The 18,711-nt window shown below is 46.0% G+C and overlaps 1 protein-coding gene across 1 annotated transcript in view; it reads left to right on the top strand.

The window, feature by feature from the left end:
* The first annotated feature begins 372 nt into the window (after positions 1-372).
* The window catches only part of LOC119178408 (uncharacterized), a 110,364-nt gene continuing 92,025 nt past the window's right edge, over positions 373-18,711 (top strand). The window contains exons 1-5 of the mRNA XM_075867406.1: positions 373-441; positions 1,233-1,373; positions 6,161-6,232; positions 6,543-6,614; positions 7,132-7,203. Of these exons, the coding sequence (XP_075723521.1) occupies positions 373-441; positions 1,233-1,373; positions 6,161-6,232; positions 6,543-6,614; positions 7,132-7,203 (426 nt within the window). The remainder of the gene's footprint in view (positions 442-1,232; positions 1,374-6,160; positions 6,233-6,542; positions 6,615-7,131; positions 7,204-18,711) is intronic.

Raw genomic sequence — 18,711 nt, 5'->3', positions numbered from 1 at the left:
TGGCCACGTACCTGGTGGTGCACACATTCCTGGTCATGGACACCGGCCTGGTGGCGGACATGTGCCTGGTACGCGACTTTTTATGGTGGTAGACAACAGGGATACGGGAAATGTCCCTAGCAAATGATATTACTCGGTCGACTGTAGACGGTTTAAGTTTATTTTATGAAAACAAAATTTGATGGGGCAGGTTCTTGCTGATGATTGTCAAGTTTTTCATCAAGGTTGATCTTTTTGATATTATATGTATGCCACACTCCACTTGTTATGACAGAAGTTTTAAAGTACAGTCAATGATTGCTTGATCCATTAACCTTCATGTCCAAGAGCTGCCCGAAAACACTAAGCAATCGTTATGGTTTTTCTCTGGTCATGGCGAGGTACCTGGTGGTGGACACGTTTCTGATCAAGGACACCTCCCAGGTGGAGGCCACGTGCCTGGTGCGAGACGTTTTTATTGCGGCAGGCAACAGAGATAGGGGACACCTCACTAGTGGAGGATGTCTCTCAATCGACTGTTGGTGGCTTCAGTTTATTATTTGGGAACAATATTTAACGAATACAATCAGACGCTAGATTCAGAAATATTTAGAAAAGCTTGATTCTTTTCTATATTAGGGTCACCGGATCGAATCCTGGTGGCGGCGGCAGCATTTATGGTGAAGGCGGAAACATATGCCCCTGTAATCAGATTTGGGTGCATGTAGAGCACCACAGGTGGTCGAAATTTTCGGGAGCCCTCCCCTAAGGCGTCTGTCATAAACATATGGTGCATTTGGGACGTTAACCCCCACCTATTCTTACGAAGCAGTGGGCTTGGCTCGCCGTCGTAGGCGAATTGATGAGGACAAACTGGACTCGGTGTGCGAGATGCTAGCAACCCTGGGGTGTCACGCCGACCTGTAAATATTGGAAATACACTCGTGTTTCTCTTCCGTGTGTTCGTAATCCCCGTAAAAATGAAGGAGGTGCTGGGTGACGAAGCGCCGTACAACGGAGCTCCACAGTGGTCGTCAATGCGAAGTTTTCGTGATGGAACACGAGACTGATCCAGTGGCCTCATCACCATCGGCCTCGGCAATGCTGTACCATGCACGGATGGATGGATGGATGGATATGGCTGTACCCTTTAAATCGGGCGGTGGCTAGCGCCACCAAGCCGTAATACCTAATGAACGGCAACACCTTCACCGGCGCCACCTCCACCCACCTACGTGCTGACGCATGCGAAGCATCCAAGAACGTTCAGCGGTACGGACGAAGTTGATGTTGACGACTGGATAGCTGACTACGAACGTATTAGTGCGCTCAACCGGTATGACCTGACTCTCATGCTGGTCAACGTGCTGTTTTACCTGAAAGGCAAGGCCAAGGTCAGGTATGAGAACCATGAGAAGGAGATCGGCAGTTGGGACACATTCAAAGAGATGCTTCGCGACTTATTTGGGAAACCCATCATTCGAAAGGCGGCTGCAAACATGGGGTTGTCTATACGTGCTCACACGTCCACAGAGCCGTAAATCTCGTATATACAGAACGACAACATGTCTGAGATTGATAAGGTAGGCCACGTCCTCAAGGGGATACAGGACAATGTGTTCAACCTGTTTTTGAGCCGCAACTGCGCGACCTTCAAGGAAATTATTCAGGAATGCCGTTGTTTTGAACTGGTCAATAGCAGGCATATTTAAAAATTATTCACTCGACTGGTGAACACCGCTGCGATGTCCTCCTGCGAAGATTCACTGACCTCACATCGGCAGTCTTCACCGGCGTCTGAACTTACGTCAATCGTCTGGCAGGAAATCAAATCAAATACAGCTGCTCTTCCCACTAACGGCCACGTCGATTCGCAAGTACCTCAGGTTTGCTTCGTACAGTCGATTGAGCGGGAAGAACTACCCAATTTGGGCTTCGATGTCTGCGCCGTTGCCCAGTCTCGACCAATTGGCTTCCGTTCAAGGTCGCGGCCTCACCCTAGGTCACCACCTCAGAAACGGTCTTATCCACGCTCTCGCAATCCGGCCGAATGGCGAATTGGAGATGATCGGCCGATCTGCTTTAACTGCCACCACATGGGGCATGTCGCACGGTATTGCCACAACCACTGGTCTTCGTCACAAACACAGTATAACACTGCTCGCCGCGCCGACAGCTACCGCCTTTTCCAGACTCCTGCGCCGATCCCCGACAACCACCGCTGCCTTTCACCCTTCGATTCCTACGCCTCCGATGCCCCTGATGCGCAGCACAGCCGCTCATCATCACCTCGACGTCATCAGTCTCGTTCGCCGCCTGGACGTCGCCCGTCGTCCGCTTCTACTCTACGACGACGTCTAACCTACCCGCTCAATTCTCAACAGGGACACTAAGCGGTGCAGCTCATATAGGTGAAGCTGCATCCTCGATACCAACCTCAAATCCACTCCTTGTACTGCAGACACGACTAAATTTGATCGACGTCGACGTTGACGGCCTGACTGTTTCTACACTTATTGACATCAGGCCGCATATTTATATGATGAATGCCCGCATTCGCGCCACGTGAAGAAAGTTCTCACACCGGCTGCTCCTGGCATTATTCGTGTCACAGACGGAAGAAGTCTTGCCATCACAGGAATGTGCACAGCACGCATTACAATTGCCGATCACTCCACACCTGTTCTCTTTGCAGTTATTTAGCAATGCTCCAATGACCTGATTATTGAATTGAATTTTTTGTGCACTCATGCAGCTCTCATCAACTGTCCAACCGGCGTTCTCACACTTGAACTGCCTCGACTTGGGGCTGTGCCGTCCTCACGTCACAATGCTTGCGCGCTGTTGATTATGTTTGGCTGTCATCTCAAGCCACGACATTTGTGGCCTTAACGATATCGCCAGCTCTTCCTGACGGTGACTACATGGTGTCTCCATTAGCGGATGGGCTCTTGGCGCGAAGTGTTGCTGCGCCGCATACGAGTGTGATTACTGTGGCATCTACGTTCAGCTTCCGCTCCGGAACTTTAGCAGTTCGACCCACGTTCTCCCGCAAGGCATTTCATTAGGCCATGTTTCCCCACTTGATGCGTGTAACACCATGGCATTAGACCCTGAAGACTGCTCGTCCCCTATTACCAACCGACGAAATGATGATGATGATTGCCCCTGATCTTCTGCACTGTCAGGCTGCGCAACTCCACCACGTTCTGACCACCTACCAAGGTATTTTCGACATCAATGACCGCCCTTTGGGTCAAACGTCCGCTATGCGTCATCAACTACATACCGACGATGCTAGTCCTGTTAGACCGCGACCATATCGTGCTTCCCAGTCTAAATGCCAGGTCATACAACGATAAGTCGAGAAGATGCTCTCCAAAAGAGTCATTGAGGCCCCTTCAAGTCCAGGGGCTTCACCTGTTATTTTAGTCAAAACTAACGACGGCATTGAACAAGATAACCTGCAAAGGCGTATATCCGCTGCCACAAATAGACGACACCCTTGACTGCCTTCATGGCGCGCGTTACTTCTCATCTATAGATATTCGTTCGGGCTATATGCAAATTTCTGTCGACAACTTAGACCAAGAAAAAACTGCCTTTGTCACGCCGGACAGCCATTATCAGTTCAAGGTCATGCCTTTTGGGCTGTGCAACACCCCGGCAACGTTCGAACGCATGATGGATTCTCTTCTTTGTGGTTATAAATGGCTAATCTGCCTCTGCTACCTCGACAATGTGATTGTTTTTCCCAACATTCGAAAGCCTCCTAACTCGTTTGCAGACTATTTTAGCCGTTTTTCGTCGAGCGGGACTCCAGCTGAACTCAAAAAAGTGCAGTTTTGGCTGACGGGAAGTCATGGTGCTTGGTCACCGTGAAAGTGCTACTGGCGTCGAACTGGACCCTGACAAAATTAGCGCAGTCGAGAACTTTCCTCTGCATTCTACTACTAAAGATGTTCGTTGATTGGTGGGCTTATGTTCATACTTCTGAAGTTTCATACACAATTTTGCGACGATTGCACGACCACTAACTGATCTTCTGAAAAAGACATTCCCTTCTCGTGGGGCCAAGACCGAGCAGCTGTGTTTTCCACGTTGATCGACCCGTTTACTTCACCACAAATACAGGTGCAGTTCGACCCACCCGCCACGACTGAAGTTCGCACAGACACTAATGCTCACGGCATCGGCACCGTCCTCGCTCAACACCAGGGGGGGGAGGGGCAAACGCGTCTTATTGCGTATGCCAGCTGCCTTCTCTCCACATCAGAGAGAAACTATTCGATAACAGAGCGTGAGTCCGTTGTGTTGGTCTGGGCTGTAGCGAAATTTCACCCCAACTTGTATGACCAGGAGCTTTCAGTTATTACGGACCATCACGCTCTTTGTTGGTTGTCGTCGCTCAAGGACCCAACTGGTCGCCTAGGTCGCTCGGCTCCAGCAGCATAACTTCAACGTAATTTATAAGTCTGGCAGGTTGCCCTAAGATACTGATATCCTCTCGCGTTATGCGGTGGACCCTGCTGGCCTCACTGTCTTTGAGAGTGATTCTTGTGTGATCGCCATATCCGATTTGCGCGAAATCGGCACAGAGCAGCGCTGGGACGCAACTCCAAAGACGGTCATTGAGCGAGTATCTTCAGGACATACTGTCCTTTCGCTCCGTCAATAGGTCCGTCCTCCGCAACGAAATTCTGTATCGCCACAACATCAAGCCAGAAATTTTCGTTAGTTCTTCCCCGACACCTGCGTGCCATCATTCTTCAACAGCTGCATGACGCTGCGATGACATGACACCTGGGTTTTTCACGCACCTATTACCGTGTGCGGCAATGGTTCTTTTCGCCTGGCCTGTATGAAATTGTGCGCCGCTATGTCGCTGCTTGCAAGAGCTGCCAGCGTCGCTAGAGTCCTGCTCCCCATACGGCTGGCCTGCTCCAACCTATCGACATTCTCCCGGAACCACTCTTTCACGTCGGCCTCGACTTGCTCGGACTTTTCCCAACATCCATGTCAGCCAATAAATGGATCGTGGTCACAACTGACTATGCGACTAGATACGCTGTAACTCGTGCCTCACCGAGTAGCTGCGCTACAGACATCGCAGACTTTCTACTGAATTCGTCGTTCTGCAGCAAGGGGCTCCGCGCCAGCTTCTGTTGGATCATAACCGCTGCTTCTTCGCAAAATCTATCGACAAATCCTTCGTAGCTTCTCTACCAAACATCGCCTTACTACTGCCTACCATCCCCAGACCAATGGTCTTACCGAACACCTCAACCGAACTCTTACAGACATGTTGTCCATGTGCGTCTCTGCTGATCACCGTGACTGGGGCGCAACGCTCCCCTACGTTACTTTTGCATACAATTCGTCAAGGCATGACACCGCCGGCTATTCTCCGTTCTTTCTTCTGTATGGCCACAACCCTGCGTTGCCATTCGAAACACTCCTTCTTTCTGATACTACAGAACCAACGGTGTATGCTCAGGACGTTGCTTCTTGAACCTGCGTCGTTCGCCAAATCGCGCACGCAAGGCTCACTACTTCTCAGGCCTCACAAAAAGTTCGCTACGATGACTGGCACCATGACGTTGAGTACACTGCTGACTTTCTCAGCCTACTTTGGACGCCGCATCGGCGTGAAGGCTTGTGCGAGAAGCTCCTCCAATATTACGCCGGGCCCTACAAAGTTCTCTGCAAGGTCACCAACGTCGACTACCTCATATCTCCCGTTCAGTCACACTAATCTTCTGCCACACTACCTGCTGATGTTGTTCATGTGTCGCGACTAAAACGCTAATTTACTGCAAGTCATGATTGACTTAGTGGAGCCCTGATGGTGCTTCGTCCGCTGGGAGTGATGTTACGAAGCAATGGGCATGGCTCCACCATTGTAGACAAATTGATTAAGAAGAAGCGGACTCGGCGCGCTAGATCCAAGCAGCCCTGGGTGTCACATCTACCTGTAAATATTGGAAATATACTCGTTTTTCTCTTCCGTGTGTTTTAAATCGCCGTAAAAATATCAATCAATCATTCACTCTTTAGTGTATTTTATGTTTACCGCACTCCCGCTTTTCGTAACAGAAGTTTCACAGTTCAATCACTGTTTCTATAGCCCTCATGCTCAACAGCTGTCCCAAAGGCATTATAAGGCTATTGCGATTCTCAGGTGGTGGCCACGTACCTGGTGGGGGACATGTTCCTGGTCATGGACACCGGCCAGGTGGAGGCCACGTGCCTGGTACGAGACCTTTTTATGGCGACAGGCAACAAAGATTGGGAGCACGTCATTTACGGGGGGGGGGAGGATGTCTCAATCGACTGTGGGTGGTTTCGGTGTATTTTGTGGGAACAACATTTAAAGGGGTACATTCATACTGGTGATTCTCGAATTTTTAGACGAGCTTAACCTTTTGGGACTTTTATGTATACCACACTCTTGCTTTTTATTACAAAAATTTAACAGTTCAGTCAATGACTGTTTGATCCAATAACCCTCTTGCCCAAGAGCTGCACAAAAGGCACTAAGCCATAATGGCGGTTTCCCTCAGGTGGTGGCAACGTACCTGGTGGTGGACACGTTCCTGGTCATGGACACCGCCCCGGTGGAGGCCACGTGCCTGGTGCGAGATGTTTTAATTGCGGCAGGCAACAAAGATAGGGCACACTTACCTTTTGGGAGATCTCTCTATCGACTGCTGGCGGTTTAAGATTATTTTGTGAGGACTAAATTTAATCGGGTGCATTCATGCTGGTTATTCAAAAATTTTAGACCAGCTTGCTCTTTTGTATATTTTAGTCGCGAATGGAATTTTGGCGGTTTCGACTGCATTTCCGTTGGAGGCGGAAACGTTGAAGACCCGTGTGCTCAGATTTGGGTGCACTGTCCGGAACCGTAGGTGGTCAAAATTTTCGGAACCCTCTACTAAGGCGTCTCTCATAAACATATGGTGGCTTTGGGACGTCAAACCCCACATATCAATCAATGAATCACTCTTTTCTATATTTTATGTTTATAACACTCCCGCTTTTTATAGGAGAAGCCTGACAGTTTGCAGTTTAGTCAATAACTTTTTGTTTGAAATGCCTTCATGCTCCAGAGCTGCCAGAAAGGCACTAAGAAACTATTGCGATTCTCAGGTGGTGGCCACGTACCTGGTGGGGGACATGTTCCTGGTCATGGACACCGGCCAGGTGGAGGCCACGTGCCTGGTACGAGACTTTTTTTATCGCGGCAGGCAACAGAAATAGGGGACACGTCACTAGTTGGGGATGTCTCTCAATCGACTTTAAACGGTTTCGTTTTAATTTGTGGGAACAATGCCTAATGGGGTACATTCATACTGGTGATTCTCGAACTTTGCGACCTGCTTAATCTTTCCGGTTTTTTATGTATACCACACTACCGCTTTTTAATTAAGAAGTTTGACAGTACAGTCAATGACTGTTTGTTCCAGAAACATTCTTACCTAATAGCTGCTCGAAAGGCACCAAGCAATTATTTCGGTTTTCCTCAGAGGGTGGCCACGTAACTGGTAGGGGACACGTTCCTAGTCATCGGCACCACCAAGATTAAGGCAATGTGCGTGTTACGAGACCTTTTTATGACAGTTGACAATACAAATCAGAGCTAATAGACACGTCACCAGCGGGAATGTGAGTTGATTGTAGTGTATGGTCGTTCATATCTTAACAAGAAAGTGTAACGGGACGCTTCCGCAGGACCATTGTTGATCGCTTTACACTACCTGAAGCTTTCTATTACATATGTTACAGCACACTGTTTCTTTATCAATTGTAACTCATGGCGGCTTCCTTGGCAACAATATATGGGGCACATAGTAAGTGGATGATGGTTGAATAATTTCCACCACTAGTGCTCCCTTATCTTATATCATAAAGCACACTGGCGCTTTGCGTTATGGCAAATTCACTTTTACTGCCATTTTGAAAAATGAATTATGATGATATTTCTATTGGTGCAAGGGCCAGATTTCACCACTGAGCGTCTCGAAAAATCATATTAAATAGCAATGTTGTGTTGTTTGCGTGAAGCCAACCATGTTCCTGTTAGGTGACTGAATAGTGGCCTAGATCTCTACACCCTAAGGCCGGTAAAACATATTAATAATTTTAGGGTAATGAGGATGACATAAAATGCGTGTAACATGAAGGAATGGTAGGGGTTGTTGAATAAAACGCCTATGAGGTACGCGACATACACACGAGTGCCTCGTCAATAGCAAATTTTTCGATTGGTCGCGAGACAAGTGCCATTTTAATGTTCCAACGACGCCCAACATCTCCTTTGAGATATCTTGCGGTGGGGATGTCTGAAAACATGTCGTAAAAACTATATACAAGTTTTGTATAATGCGAACACTGATTGATAACGTAAAAGCCGTTCTGTACCTATGAACAAAAATTAGCGCAAGGAAACTTGATGGTGGAAGGTAAACAGTATTTTTCAAATTGTGTCTAATTGTGTTTAATTTTAATTGTACCTAATTACCTAAAAAACATGAAGCTTACTGAGTGGTTCACCACACTTATCACGTACAGGTGGATCACAACTGCACGAAAGGTGTGAGTGTAGTCTGTGTGTATGTTCTATTTGCAGTCTGGCAAGTGTCACTTGTGTGTGGTGTGACTTGGGTACTGCCCGTCACGGTGGTATAGTGGTTAAAGTACTAGGCTGCTGATCCACAGCTCGCGGGATTGAATCCCGGCTGCAGTGGCTGCATTTTCTACGGAGGCGAAAATCCTGTAGGCCCATGTGTTTAGACTTGGGGGCAGGTTAAAGGACCCAAGGTGTTTGAAAGTTCCGGAGCCCTCCACTTCGGCGTCTGCCATATTCATATGGTGGTTTTGGGACGTTAAACTCCTCATATCTTTATGACTTGCACACTGATGGCTAGTTTTCAAGTTCGGTTTTATGATATGTAGCTTACTTTAAGTTTGTTGGTCGCATAAGTGCGGCCGGTAGGCCCGGATTTTTTGTTTGAAAAAGAGTTTTAAGCCTAGTGAAGAAATCGCTACTGTTGTATTGGCAGCGCTTTCGTCGCCTGAAAGAGCAAGCAGGTCCACCAGTACATTTCCTTACATCTCGCGATGCCCTGGCACAAAGAACACCACTACATCTTGTTTCAGGCGGTATACAGATTTAAAAAACTGTAAAATGAGGAAATAGCAGAATTTTTGTCTTTTCAGTGTTTGGAAGGCTTTTACCACACTCAGGGAATTGATGTATAATCCTGACTTTTGCAGCGATTAGGGGTTGATGTGTTTATGAGCCACAGGTATTGCATGTATTGCATAAACTCCTTCAGTGATAATGCTTTTGTTGGGATTCAGTGTACTAGTATCTGAAAAAAAAGCTGGACCAACCATTCATAGGAAACAGAAGTGCTAGCCTTTCAGCTATCACAGAAATATTCTGGACATCTGTTTTCGTCGTGTACAAAAAGTATGTATGGATGCGTGCGTTAGACGCGTACTTTGTAACTTCCACGTAAAATACATCGCAGTCTATATGATGCCATTGCAATGGTGGTGCACACACAACGGGAGCCATCAAGCAGTACTCGAGTAGCACAGCCGTTCCATCAGCAAGGCTCTCAGACAAAGTGCGTAGGGTGTCTCAACAAAGGACGGTGTTCCAATAAGGTAGAACCAGTCAGATCATGCGTGAAGAGTGCTCATTTTTCTTATTGACTTTGAGGAAATATACAAAACCTAGGTAGGATCTCTGCAAATAAAGTGGTCATTCTTTGGCTTCAACGTAAAGACTTTCTATCGTGCTAGTTCGAAAGAAACCCGCAGTGAGGCGAATGCCTATGTGGTAGACAGGGTCCAGAATTTTTCATGCCATTATTGTCCTGTACTGATAAGTTATCGCCCCGTAATACAAGCGCGTTCTTTCGAGGCTTGTTTACAAATTCATCAGACATTTGTTGTCATTACCCCTTGTAGTGCATGGCAACACTTCCAAGATACGGTTTTTGAACTTGTATTTTTTAACGATTAGGTGTGTGATGTGGAAGTTGGTTGAGTATTTATTATTAGGCCAAGAAATTTATGCTCGAGCTTCGAAGGCAGACGTTTACCATGTAGGTAATGTCAGGACTGAAGTGAATACATCTCTTTCTATAAAAGAAGATGCAGGGTTTTTTTTTCGTGGATAGAATCGAAACACATTTTCTTCCGCCAAATTTCAAACCTTGTGCAAGCCAAGTTGTATCTGCTACACACACGTTGTGAAGTTGCCAGATTTAAAACCGATCGGCATGTCGTCGACTTACGTACAATATAATACGTTACATAAAATTCATTGCCGGGGGGAATTCATTTTATAGATAAAAAGTGTGCAACTCAAGATGCCACCCTGAGGCACTGCAGTATCTTGGATAAAAAGTTCTAGATAAAACACTGCCCACTCGGACCTGGAAATTGCATTAGGGTGATTCCACGCGAGGTCTAGACGGGTCCAAAAGTTGATATTTTAGATGTCATTGAGTATTTTATATTTCGTGCACCTCTCACCAGGCAGCCCGAAAGTCAACTTCGTTTTATGATTAACGGCATAACTTACGAGAAAAAAATATCAAACTTCACCAACACAGAGGCACCAATTTCGTCACCTGTCATTTTCGAAAATAGCAGATGCTATAAAAAAACAAATATTTTTGTTTCAAGAAAGATATTTTTTAACTGAAATGCATGTTTAATGAACAATGAATTCACACGGTTTCAAGTTTGTAGACCTTAAGAAAATAGCTTTTAAAAATGTCTAATTTCGCGACAGTTTAAAATAGGTTAAGTATTCCCAAATTTTTTTCTGCGAAAGTAATGGAAGAAGCGTTTTCAAACTGGACACGTTTTAAGGATATAGTGTGTTCATTAGGTACATAAATTATTGCTGCCGTAGGGCAAATGTAAATATTGATATATTACCTCGAAATTCTCATATTGGCATAAGTGTATGCCACTGAAATTTGAATATTAAAAAAACCATCTTTCACTTTTCTTAAAATCTCGTAAATAGACAACCGAAGGCCATCATACAGTAATATACACAAACATGTCGCATAATTTTGTTTTTAGCGGCAATATTTGTGGTAGAAATCACAGCTTTTCGAGAATGCGCTGATAAGTTGAGAAATCTACAAATCGGAAAGGAAAAGCGGCAATAAGCTTCAAACGCGAGTAAACGTTACCGCATTTGGTGAAAGAAGGCTGTTTCAGCAGATAGGAGTAACTATTTTGAATGCGGTATTCTACAGTATCGGAATTCACTCTTATACGTAGAGCACTGAGACTTCTATTATGCGGTGCCTCTCCATTACTGACACACTGATGGAGCTGTTGTGACGGCCATGTGTTTACAGCACGTTCAGTAAGAGAATTGAATGTTGAATGAGTTTATAAACGATTCATAACAAATTTTTATCATTTGGGGCAGGAAGACTGCCGCATTAGACTGAAGAACACGCTTTAAGGCAAGTTGTCAGTCGTCGTCTGCTGTACAGATGAATTGCTGTGCGCCGCATCTCGGAGGCAATGCTTTAGATAATATGGTTCAAAGTAGGGACAAAGAATACGCCTCCCGTAATTTTATCGACAAAACATTCTGAAATTCATTTCAACGTACTATACTTCAGTTTTGCATTCGCACTGTGAATACTTGTGCAGTAGTATCCACAGTGCGAATGCGAAACTGAAGAATAGTACGTTAAAATGGCTTTCACAATGCTTTTGTCGACAAAATTACGGGAGGCGTAATCTGATTGATTGATTGATTTGTGGGGTTTAACGTCCCAAAACCACCATATGATTATGAGAGACGCCGTAGCGGAGGGCTCCGGAAATTTCGAGCGCCTGGGGTTCTTTAACGTGCACCCAAATCTGAGTGCACGGGCCCACAACATTTCCGTCTCCATCGGAAAAGCAGCCGCCACAGCCGGGATTTGATCCCGCGACCTGCGGGTCAGCAGCCGAGTACCTCAGCCACTAGACCACCGTGGCGGGGCGGAGGGGTGATCTTTGTCCCTACTTTGAACCATAAGATCCAAAGCATTGCCTCCGAGATTCGGCGCACAGCGATTCATTTGTACAGCAGACGACGAATGAAAACTTGCCCTAGAGCACCTCCTTCAGTCTATTGCGGCAGTCTTCGTGCCCCAAATGATGAAAAATTTCTTATGAATCGTTTATGAACTCATTCAGCATTCAATTTTCTTACCCAAGGTGTTGGAAACACATGGCCGTCACAGCAGCTCCATCTGTGTGTCAGTAATGGAGATTGATTGATATGGGGGGTTTAACGTCCCAAAACCACCATATGATTATGAGAGATGCCGTAGTGGAGGACTCCGAAAATTTCGACCACCTGGAGTTCTTTAACGTGCGCTCACATCTGAGCACACGGGCCTACAACATTTCTGCCTCCATCAGAAATGCAGCCGCCGCAGCCGGCTTTCGAACCCGCGACCTGCGGGTCAGCAGCCGAGTACCTTAGCCGCTAGACCACCACGGCGGGGCCTCAGTAATGGAGAGGCACCACATATCAGAAGTCTCAGTGCTCTACGAATAAGAGTGAATTCCCATACTGTAGAATACCGTCTTCAAAATAGTTACTCCTATCTGCTAAAACAGCCTTTCTTCACCAAATGCGGTCACGTTTACTCGCATTTGAAGCTTATTGCCACTTTTCCGTTCCGATTTGTAGATTTCCCAACTTATCAGCACATTCTCGAAAAGCTCTGGTTGGTACCACGAATATTGTCGCTAAAAACAAAATAATGCAACATGTTTGTCTATATTACTGTATCAGGGCCTTCAATTGTCTATTTACGAGATTTTAAGAAAAAGCGAATATGTGTCTTTTTATGCCAATATGAGAACTTTGAGGCAATATATAAATATATATACATTTGCCCTACGTCAGCAATAAATTATGTACGTAATGAACGCACTATATCTTTAAAACGTGTCATGTTTGAAAACGCTGCTTGCATTACTTTCGGAGAAAAAAATGGGGAATACGTAACTTATCTAAAACTGTCGCAAATTAGACATTTTTTAAAGCTATTTTTTTAAGGTCTACAAACTTAAAACGATATGAATTCATTCTTTATTAGACATGCATTTCAGGTAAAAAATATCTTCCTTGAAATAAAATTATTTGTCTTTTTATAGAATCTGTAATTTTCGAAAATGACAGGTGACGGAATTGGTGCCTCCGTGTTGGTGAAGTTTGATATTTTTTTTCTTATAAGTTATGCCGTTAATCATGAAACAAAGTGACTTTCGGGCTACCTGGTGAAACGTGCACGAAATATAAAATACTCAATGAAATCTAAAATATCAACTTTTGAACCCGTGTCGATCTTTCGTGGAATTACCCATTAGGACAAATAGCTTTTGTTTGTGACTAGAATATTGCCTTGTACCGTTAGGTTTGAGAGGTCTCGTAATATGCCGAAGTGCCAGATGGTGTCCTAAACATTTCCCATATCGGGTGACAGCGAGAAAAAAAATTAGAGACGAAAGAATCCTGAATTTGTGCCTCGATACGTAAGAGGTCGTCAGTGGTGAACCTACTCTCACGAAATCCGCACTGGTATAGATGGGTCCAGGATATTATAACATTATAAGAAATGTAGGAGCTGACGCCTAATTATTTCGAAACGTTTACACCCGCAATTTGTTAATGCGATTGACCTGTAGCTGATTACGGAAGATAAGTCTTTGCCTTGCTCTGAAATTGAAAAAAAAAATGATTCCCCAGGCTGAGGTAATCTCTCCCGAACAGAAAATGACAATACACAGGCTAAAATGGGTTTTTGAGTTTTAGAGGGCAGGTAATTTAACATATAATTTATTAAAGGGTCGGGGCCTGGGGTGTATTTGTCGCAGCAGTTTAGCTATGCTTGTAGCTCCGCTAAACAGAATGGTTCATTGTTTGCCTCGTGTTTAGCGGATTTGCGCTCTAGTTTCCGTCCTTCAGTTATTGCTTTGCGTCTTTGGAATGACGGGATATAGTGGTACGAGCTGAAGACCTGTTCAATGAGTGCACCGAGGAAGTTCTCCTGATCGTCCAAGCTGTTGCCTTAAGCGTTTACTAAAAGACGTCCGTTTACTTGCCGTCCTCCTAGCTTAACTACCGTGTTGCAGATTCTCCCCTCATCTGTGTATAAATTAAAGCTCGTTAAGATTTCCTGCAAGCTCTTCCTTTAGCTTGTCGACGTACTTTTCTTTCTTCAGACCTAATGTTTATGAAATTGTCAAAATTATCAGGTGTTGGTGAATCCCAAAGCAATTTCCATGCCTTATTTTTTTTCTTTTTGTTGTATTTCGACACTCAATCCACCAATGGACACGCCGTTTGGCGCAAAATCTCGTTTGTGGGATGCACTCTGTTGCCCCATCAATTAAAAAAACCTGTGAAAAATTCAACAGCGGCATGTACGCTGAACCAACGTAGGTCGGACCAATTTAGATAAGTCGCTTCTTGAACCTTTTTCCATAGGACCCTGTCAATCTGCCATTTGAGAGCATGTGCATGATCTGCACTAAATCTGTAAGTGCTCAAAATTGTTGAATATGGTTGATTCCATAAGAAATAATAAGGACCTTCTATTAAAGAATTGGTAGAACCATCGTGGATTTAATGCTGGCTTCTTTTGAGTACTTATTTTTAGCCAGGCTCTAATATTTGGTTGTTTCTGATTCGAGACAAACACCAGATAAAAAAAACTGTTCAATCAGACGACCTCGTACATCACAGAGAGAATCACTTCGTGTACTACTGTATGCATTGAGGCCTCCAAGGACCAGATAAGCTTCTGGAAGTGCAATTACTAAGGCCGGGAGTTTCCGTTTTTGGAGCTTGTGAAGCGGGTTTATGTAAAGAGAGCGAATGATGACGAGTTTGTTGAGAGCAAATGGTGACGCTTGAACAGCCACTAACTCAAAGGACGTTTTATGCGTTTAATGTGAACATGCCATTTCTCGATTGACTATAGTGACTAGGCCACCAGATGACGCCAAAGCATCATCTCGGTCCTTTCAGGATACAAGGTAATGGCGTAAGAGGTACGTGTTTTTTTTAAGTTCAGAACATTTCTCAGCCACACGATGTCACGTGTCGTACGTTGTCTGAGACGTGCGCACTTCACTGTGCATGCTCGCGCCTCGTGTACCATGCCGCATGCTTGCGTCTTGTGCCAACTGTCCCCCTCCCCCAACTCTCGCCTCGCAAGGCCGATGCAGGCAGCATCTGCTAGTAAAACAGTCTGCTCGAGCTTCACAACCATTTACTGGCCACCTTTATATGTAAGTGGGGATCGTACTTCAGCGTCCAACTAATCGTTGAAGGGAATGTTTCTTTTTGACTCAATAAATAGGAACAACAAAAAAATGTTAATTATCATCCTAAACCACATCCAATTATGGAAAGTTCGCGCGATTCTCCCACTGCTACGTGACGCCTTTACTCGAGATGCCCCCGTGGGACAATGCCGGTGGCATTTTTTTAGGCTTTAGGGTTGTTTTTGTACACACAAGACTTGTGGTGAATGTTCGTTTGAACGTCATTTGATATCATCGAGGTTTCTAAGCAGTCTTCTGTTGTTTTATTGTAAAATTTGTCTTCATTTTGTGCAAAGAGTAGTGCTATGCTTTCAAAATTAAAATTCCTTTAATCTAGAGAGCCCTTCTCAGGCCCTTCAATATGGTCCTTATCTTTTTTGGAGTGGTCGAGTGACTCTCGCCGCTCTATAGGCGCATGATGCTTCTTTGGGAGAGGTGTAGTGTACATCGCCTTTGGCGAGGCAACGGATGAGAGCGAGGTTTCGCGTAGAAGCATCAACACTATGGACGAAACCTTCGCACCCACCAACCCGGAAATCTATGGGCTGTCTTTCGGCCAAAGCTGCGTTGGCTGTTGTCAGCATCATCTGGGGCCGGAGAGCGTGAGGCAGCCTTGGCTGTGCCCGCCACATCGGGTTGTGGTAAGACTGCGCTATCAATACGCGTGGCACAGGCTTTTACTGCTGCTGTTGGTGTCACCGGTCCTAGGGTTGAGCGACTTTATTGTTGGGTAGGTGGAGTAGACTACTCCCACAATGTGAGCATGAGCCATAACGAAATCTCGCTTCGTGTGGGCTGGGCTTGTGGCGAAGACTGGTGCGGCGCCGCTCCCAGATGCGCCGCACCCCTATAGGATGTGCCCCAAAATGGTGGAAACGATCTACGCACCTCCTTGAATGAAATATTTTCTTTGTATTTTGCGCGTATACTTCTTTTTTACTTTTTTTCGAGTAGGACAGGCTCTCGAGTTTACCACGTGCCCATCACCACAGTTTCGGCAATGAAGCGAAGGAATGTTCACGGTTCCCACATTTGACACATTTTTGTTGGGCACTACAGCTCTGCGAACCATGAACTAAACAGCACTTGAAACACCTGCGTCCATTCGGGGGTGTAGGGTCTGATGCTTGTTTTTGTGTAACCTGTTTCAAGGGACTCGTGCAAAACAGCTCAAGCGAAAGTGATGTTCAGAAATTCAGTTTAGAGTTCATTGTTGTCACGTCTTATTTTAATCTATTACACCTGTGTTACATTCTGGTGCTTTCATCCTTTGAGGAGCACTATTAGCTGCTCACATCAGCTATCGCTTTGGCCATATTCTGTCTTTGTCAAAAAAGCTTTTGTGATCTCTCCTCTGGAGTGTTGGTGGTAGTTATCATCCACGATTTGAAAATGCTTCCCGGATGCGATCCACCTCATCTTTATTTTTCTAGTAAATTCTCTCTCATTGATCGCTTCCGCGGTTGCTACCTGCTCTAAGTAGACATCTGCATTTGTCGCAAAGCGCTGCTTTGTGCCGAGACTGTTGCAGTATATGTTAGTTTTATGCATATTGCTACGAAGACCTGTCGGAGATTGAATGGAAGACAGCAAAGATGAAAACGACACTTCCACATATCCAGGTGGACTTGGCTCTGCCTTGTGCGCCTGGACTTAAGTGTCTGAATATATTATGTAACGCCTTTTCTTCCCGTAACGTTCTTGTGGACAGTGCTGTTTCTCCCAGCTTTCACCTTCACAACGATAATCTATAGCTGACACTCCTTGGCTGCCTCTGGTATATCAGTTCAAGACGAAAACGAGGATGCATAAAAGGGAACTTTACCAACCGTCCCTCAGCCAGCCAGGTCAGCCACGCCGCAACACACCACCGCTACCCACACCGTCGTCCTAACTCAACCACGCCTCCCAGATGCCTTTTCGGCACTAAGAACACCGAGGTTGACGAAATGCTTCCGCTCTGCGGACGGATGAGCCCGTTTTATTCCTACGCTCTTGCTGGTTGAAATCCTCTTTTACCTTAAGGGCATAGCCTAAGTTTGGTCGTGCAACCCATGCAAGGTCACGGCCACGATGATTCACACATTGTTTTCCTAATTCGTTGTACGCGAGGAGGTCGCCAACGCTAGCCTGCAGACCTTCTGCCGAGTGACTAGACAATACTACCTTTCACTCGGTCCGTCTCATGTGCCCTGAAACTCGTACGCCCAATGACGGTACCCGAACCCCACTGAATGTTGAACCCTTGATGGCAGGCCTATTTGCTTGGGTAGGGGAGGCATCAGCCATACTTCCCGCTTCTGCCATATACCTCGATCTCGCAGCCCTGGTCAATCTGTTCAAACAATTGGCATTTTCCGCGTAGTTTTCGACGGCCCGCTCACGAAGACGACTCTGCTACATTATCGCCGCGTCCACGGCCACGCCGCTCTTCTCCGTCAAGTCATCTGTCTCGCTCTCCTCCGCGTCATCGGGCTCATTTCCCATCAGACTACCACCGTCCCTTAAGGTGAGCCTCCCGTGACGACCCGAACGGAAATTTCTTAGCTTAGATAACCTGGACTCAACAACCTGGTGAAAGTAGGTGTCAACGACGCATCTGCCATAGCACTCTTGAAAACCAGTGCTCACGTGTCAGTTATCATCTCGAACCTCCGTGCACGACTAGGGAAGATGCTCGCTCCAGCGCTGATCGCTATACTGCGCGTAGCCGATGGTGCAACTCCAGCTTGTCACTGCAATGTGTAATGCTGGAGTCACTGTTGCTGGATGCCATACTTCTGTTTCGTTTTAGGTATTAGAGCGTTGCCCACATGAAGTCATCTTCGGACTTATTTTCTATCTTGCCATTCAGGTCTCATTGTGCTACGGGTGCCGCCTCACTTTGTGCCGTTGCGCCTAGTTACCCTGAACCGAGCACGCTACGTTCTGCCGATCACGTTCGGGTAACCTCTGTAGTCGTTATGTCCATTGTGGTCTCCCTTGATCCACCCGTGCCTGACGGGGTTGTGTCAACCAACCCTGCTATCCTCCGCTGGCAAACCGTCACGTTCCCGCTCACGGTCATCAGCATAAATGGTAATGCCGCATGTCACTCGTCAGTTTCGGTCTAAGCTCCCCAGTGCTACCCCAGGGTACCTCCCTTGCGCCTTTTGCCCGGGATTGAGACTACCATCGTTCCATCTTTACAGGGCATAAGCCATCGCCCTCAGTTTTTGATCTACACCAAGCTAATTTCGTAAGCATGGCAAAAAATATCGCATTAGACCTTCTAGCTTAACATGCGCACGCTCTTTGTGACCTTCTCGCTTCATACCAATACATATTTCGCCTTAATGACCGACCTCT

This window comes from Rhipicephalus microplus, chromosome 1 (assembly GCF_043290135.1).
Source record: "Rhipicephalus microplus isolate Deutch F79 chromosome 1, USDA_Rmic, whole genome shotgun sequence".
NCBI lineage: Eukaryota > Metazoa > Arthropoda > Arachnida > Ixodida > Ixodidae > Rhipicephalus > Rhipicephalus microplus.
Note: the sequence above shows the minus strand (reverse complement) of the source record. Positions and strands in the feature narration are given on the sequence as shown.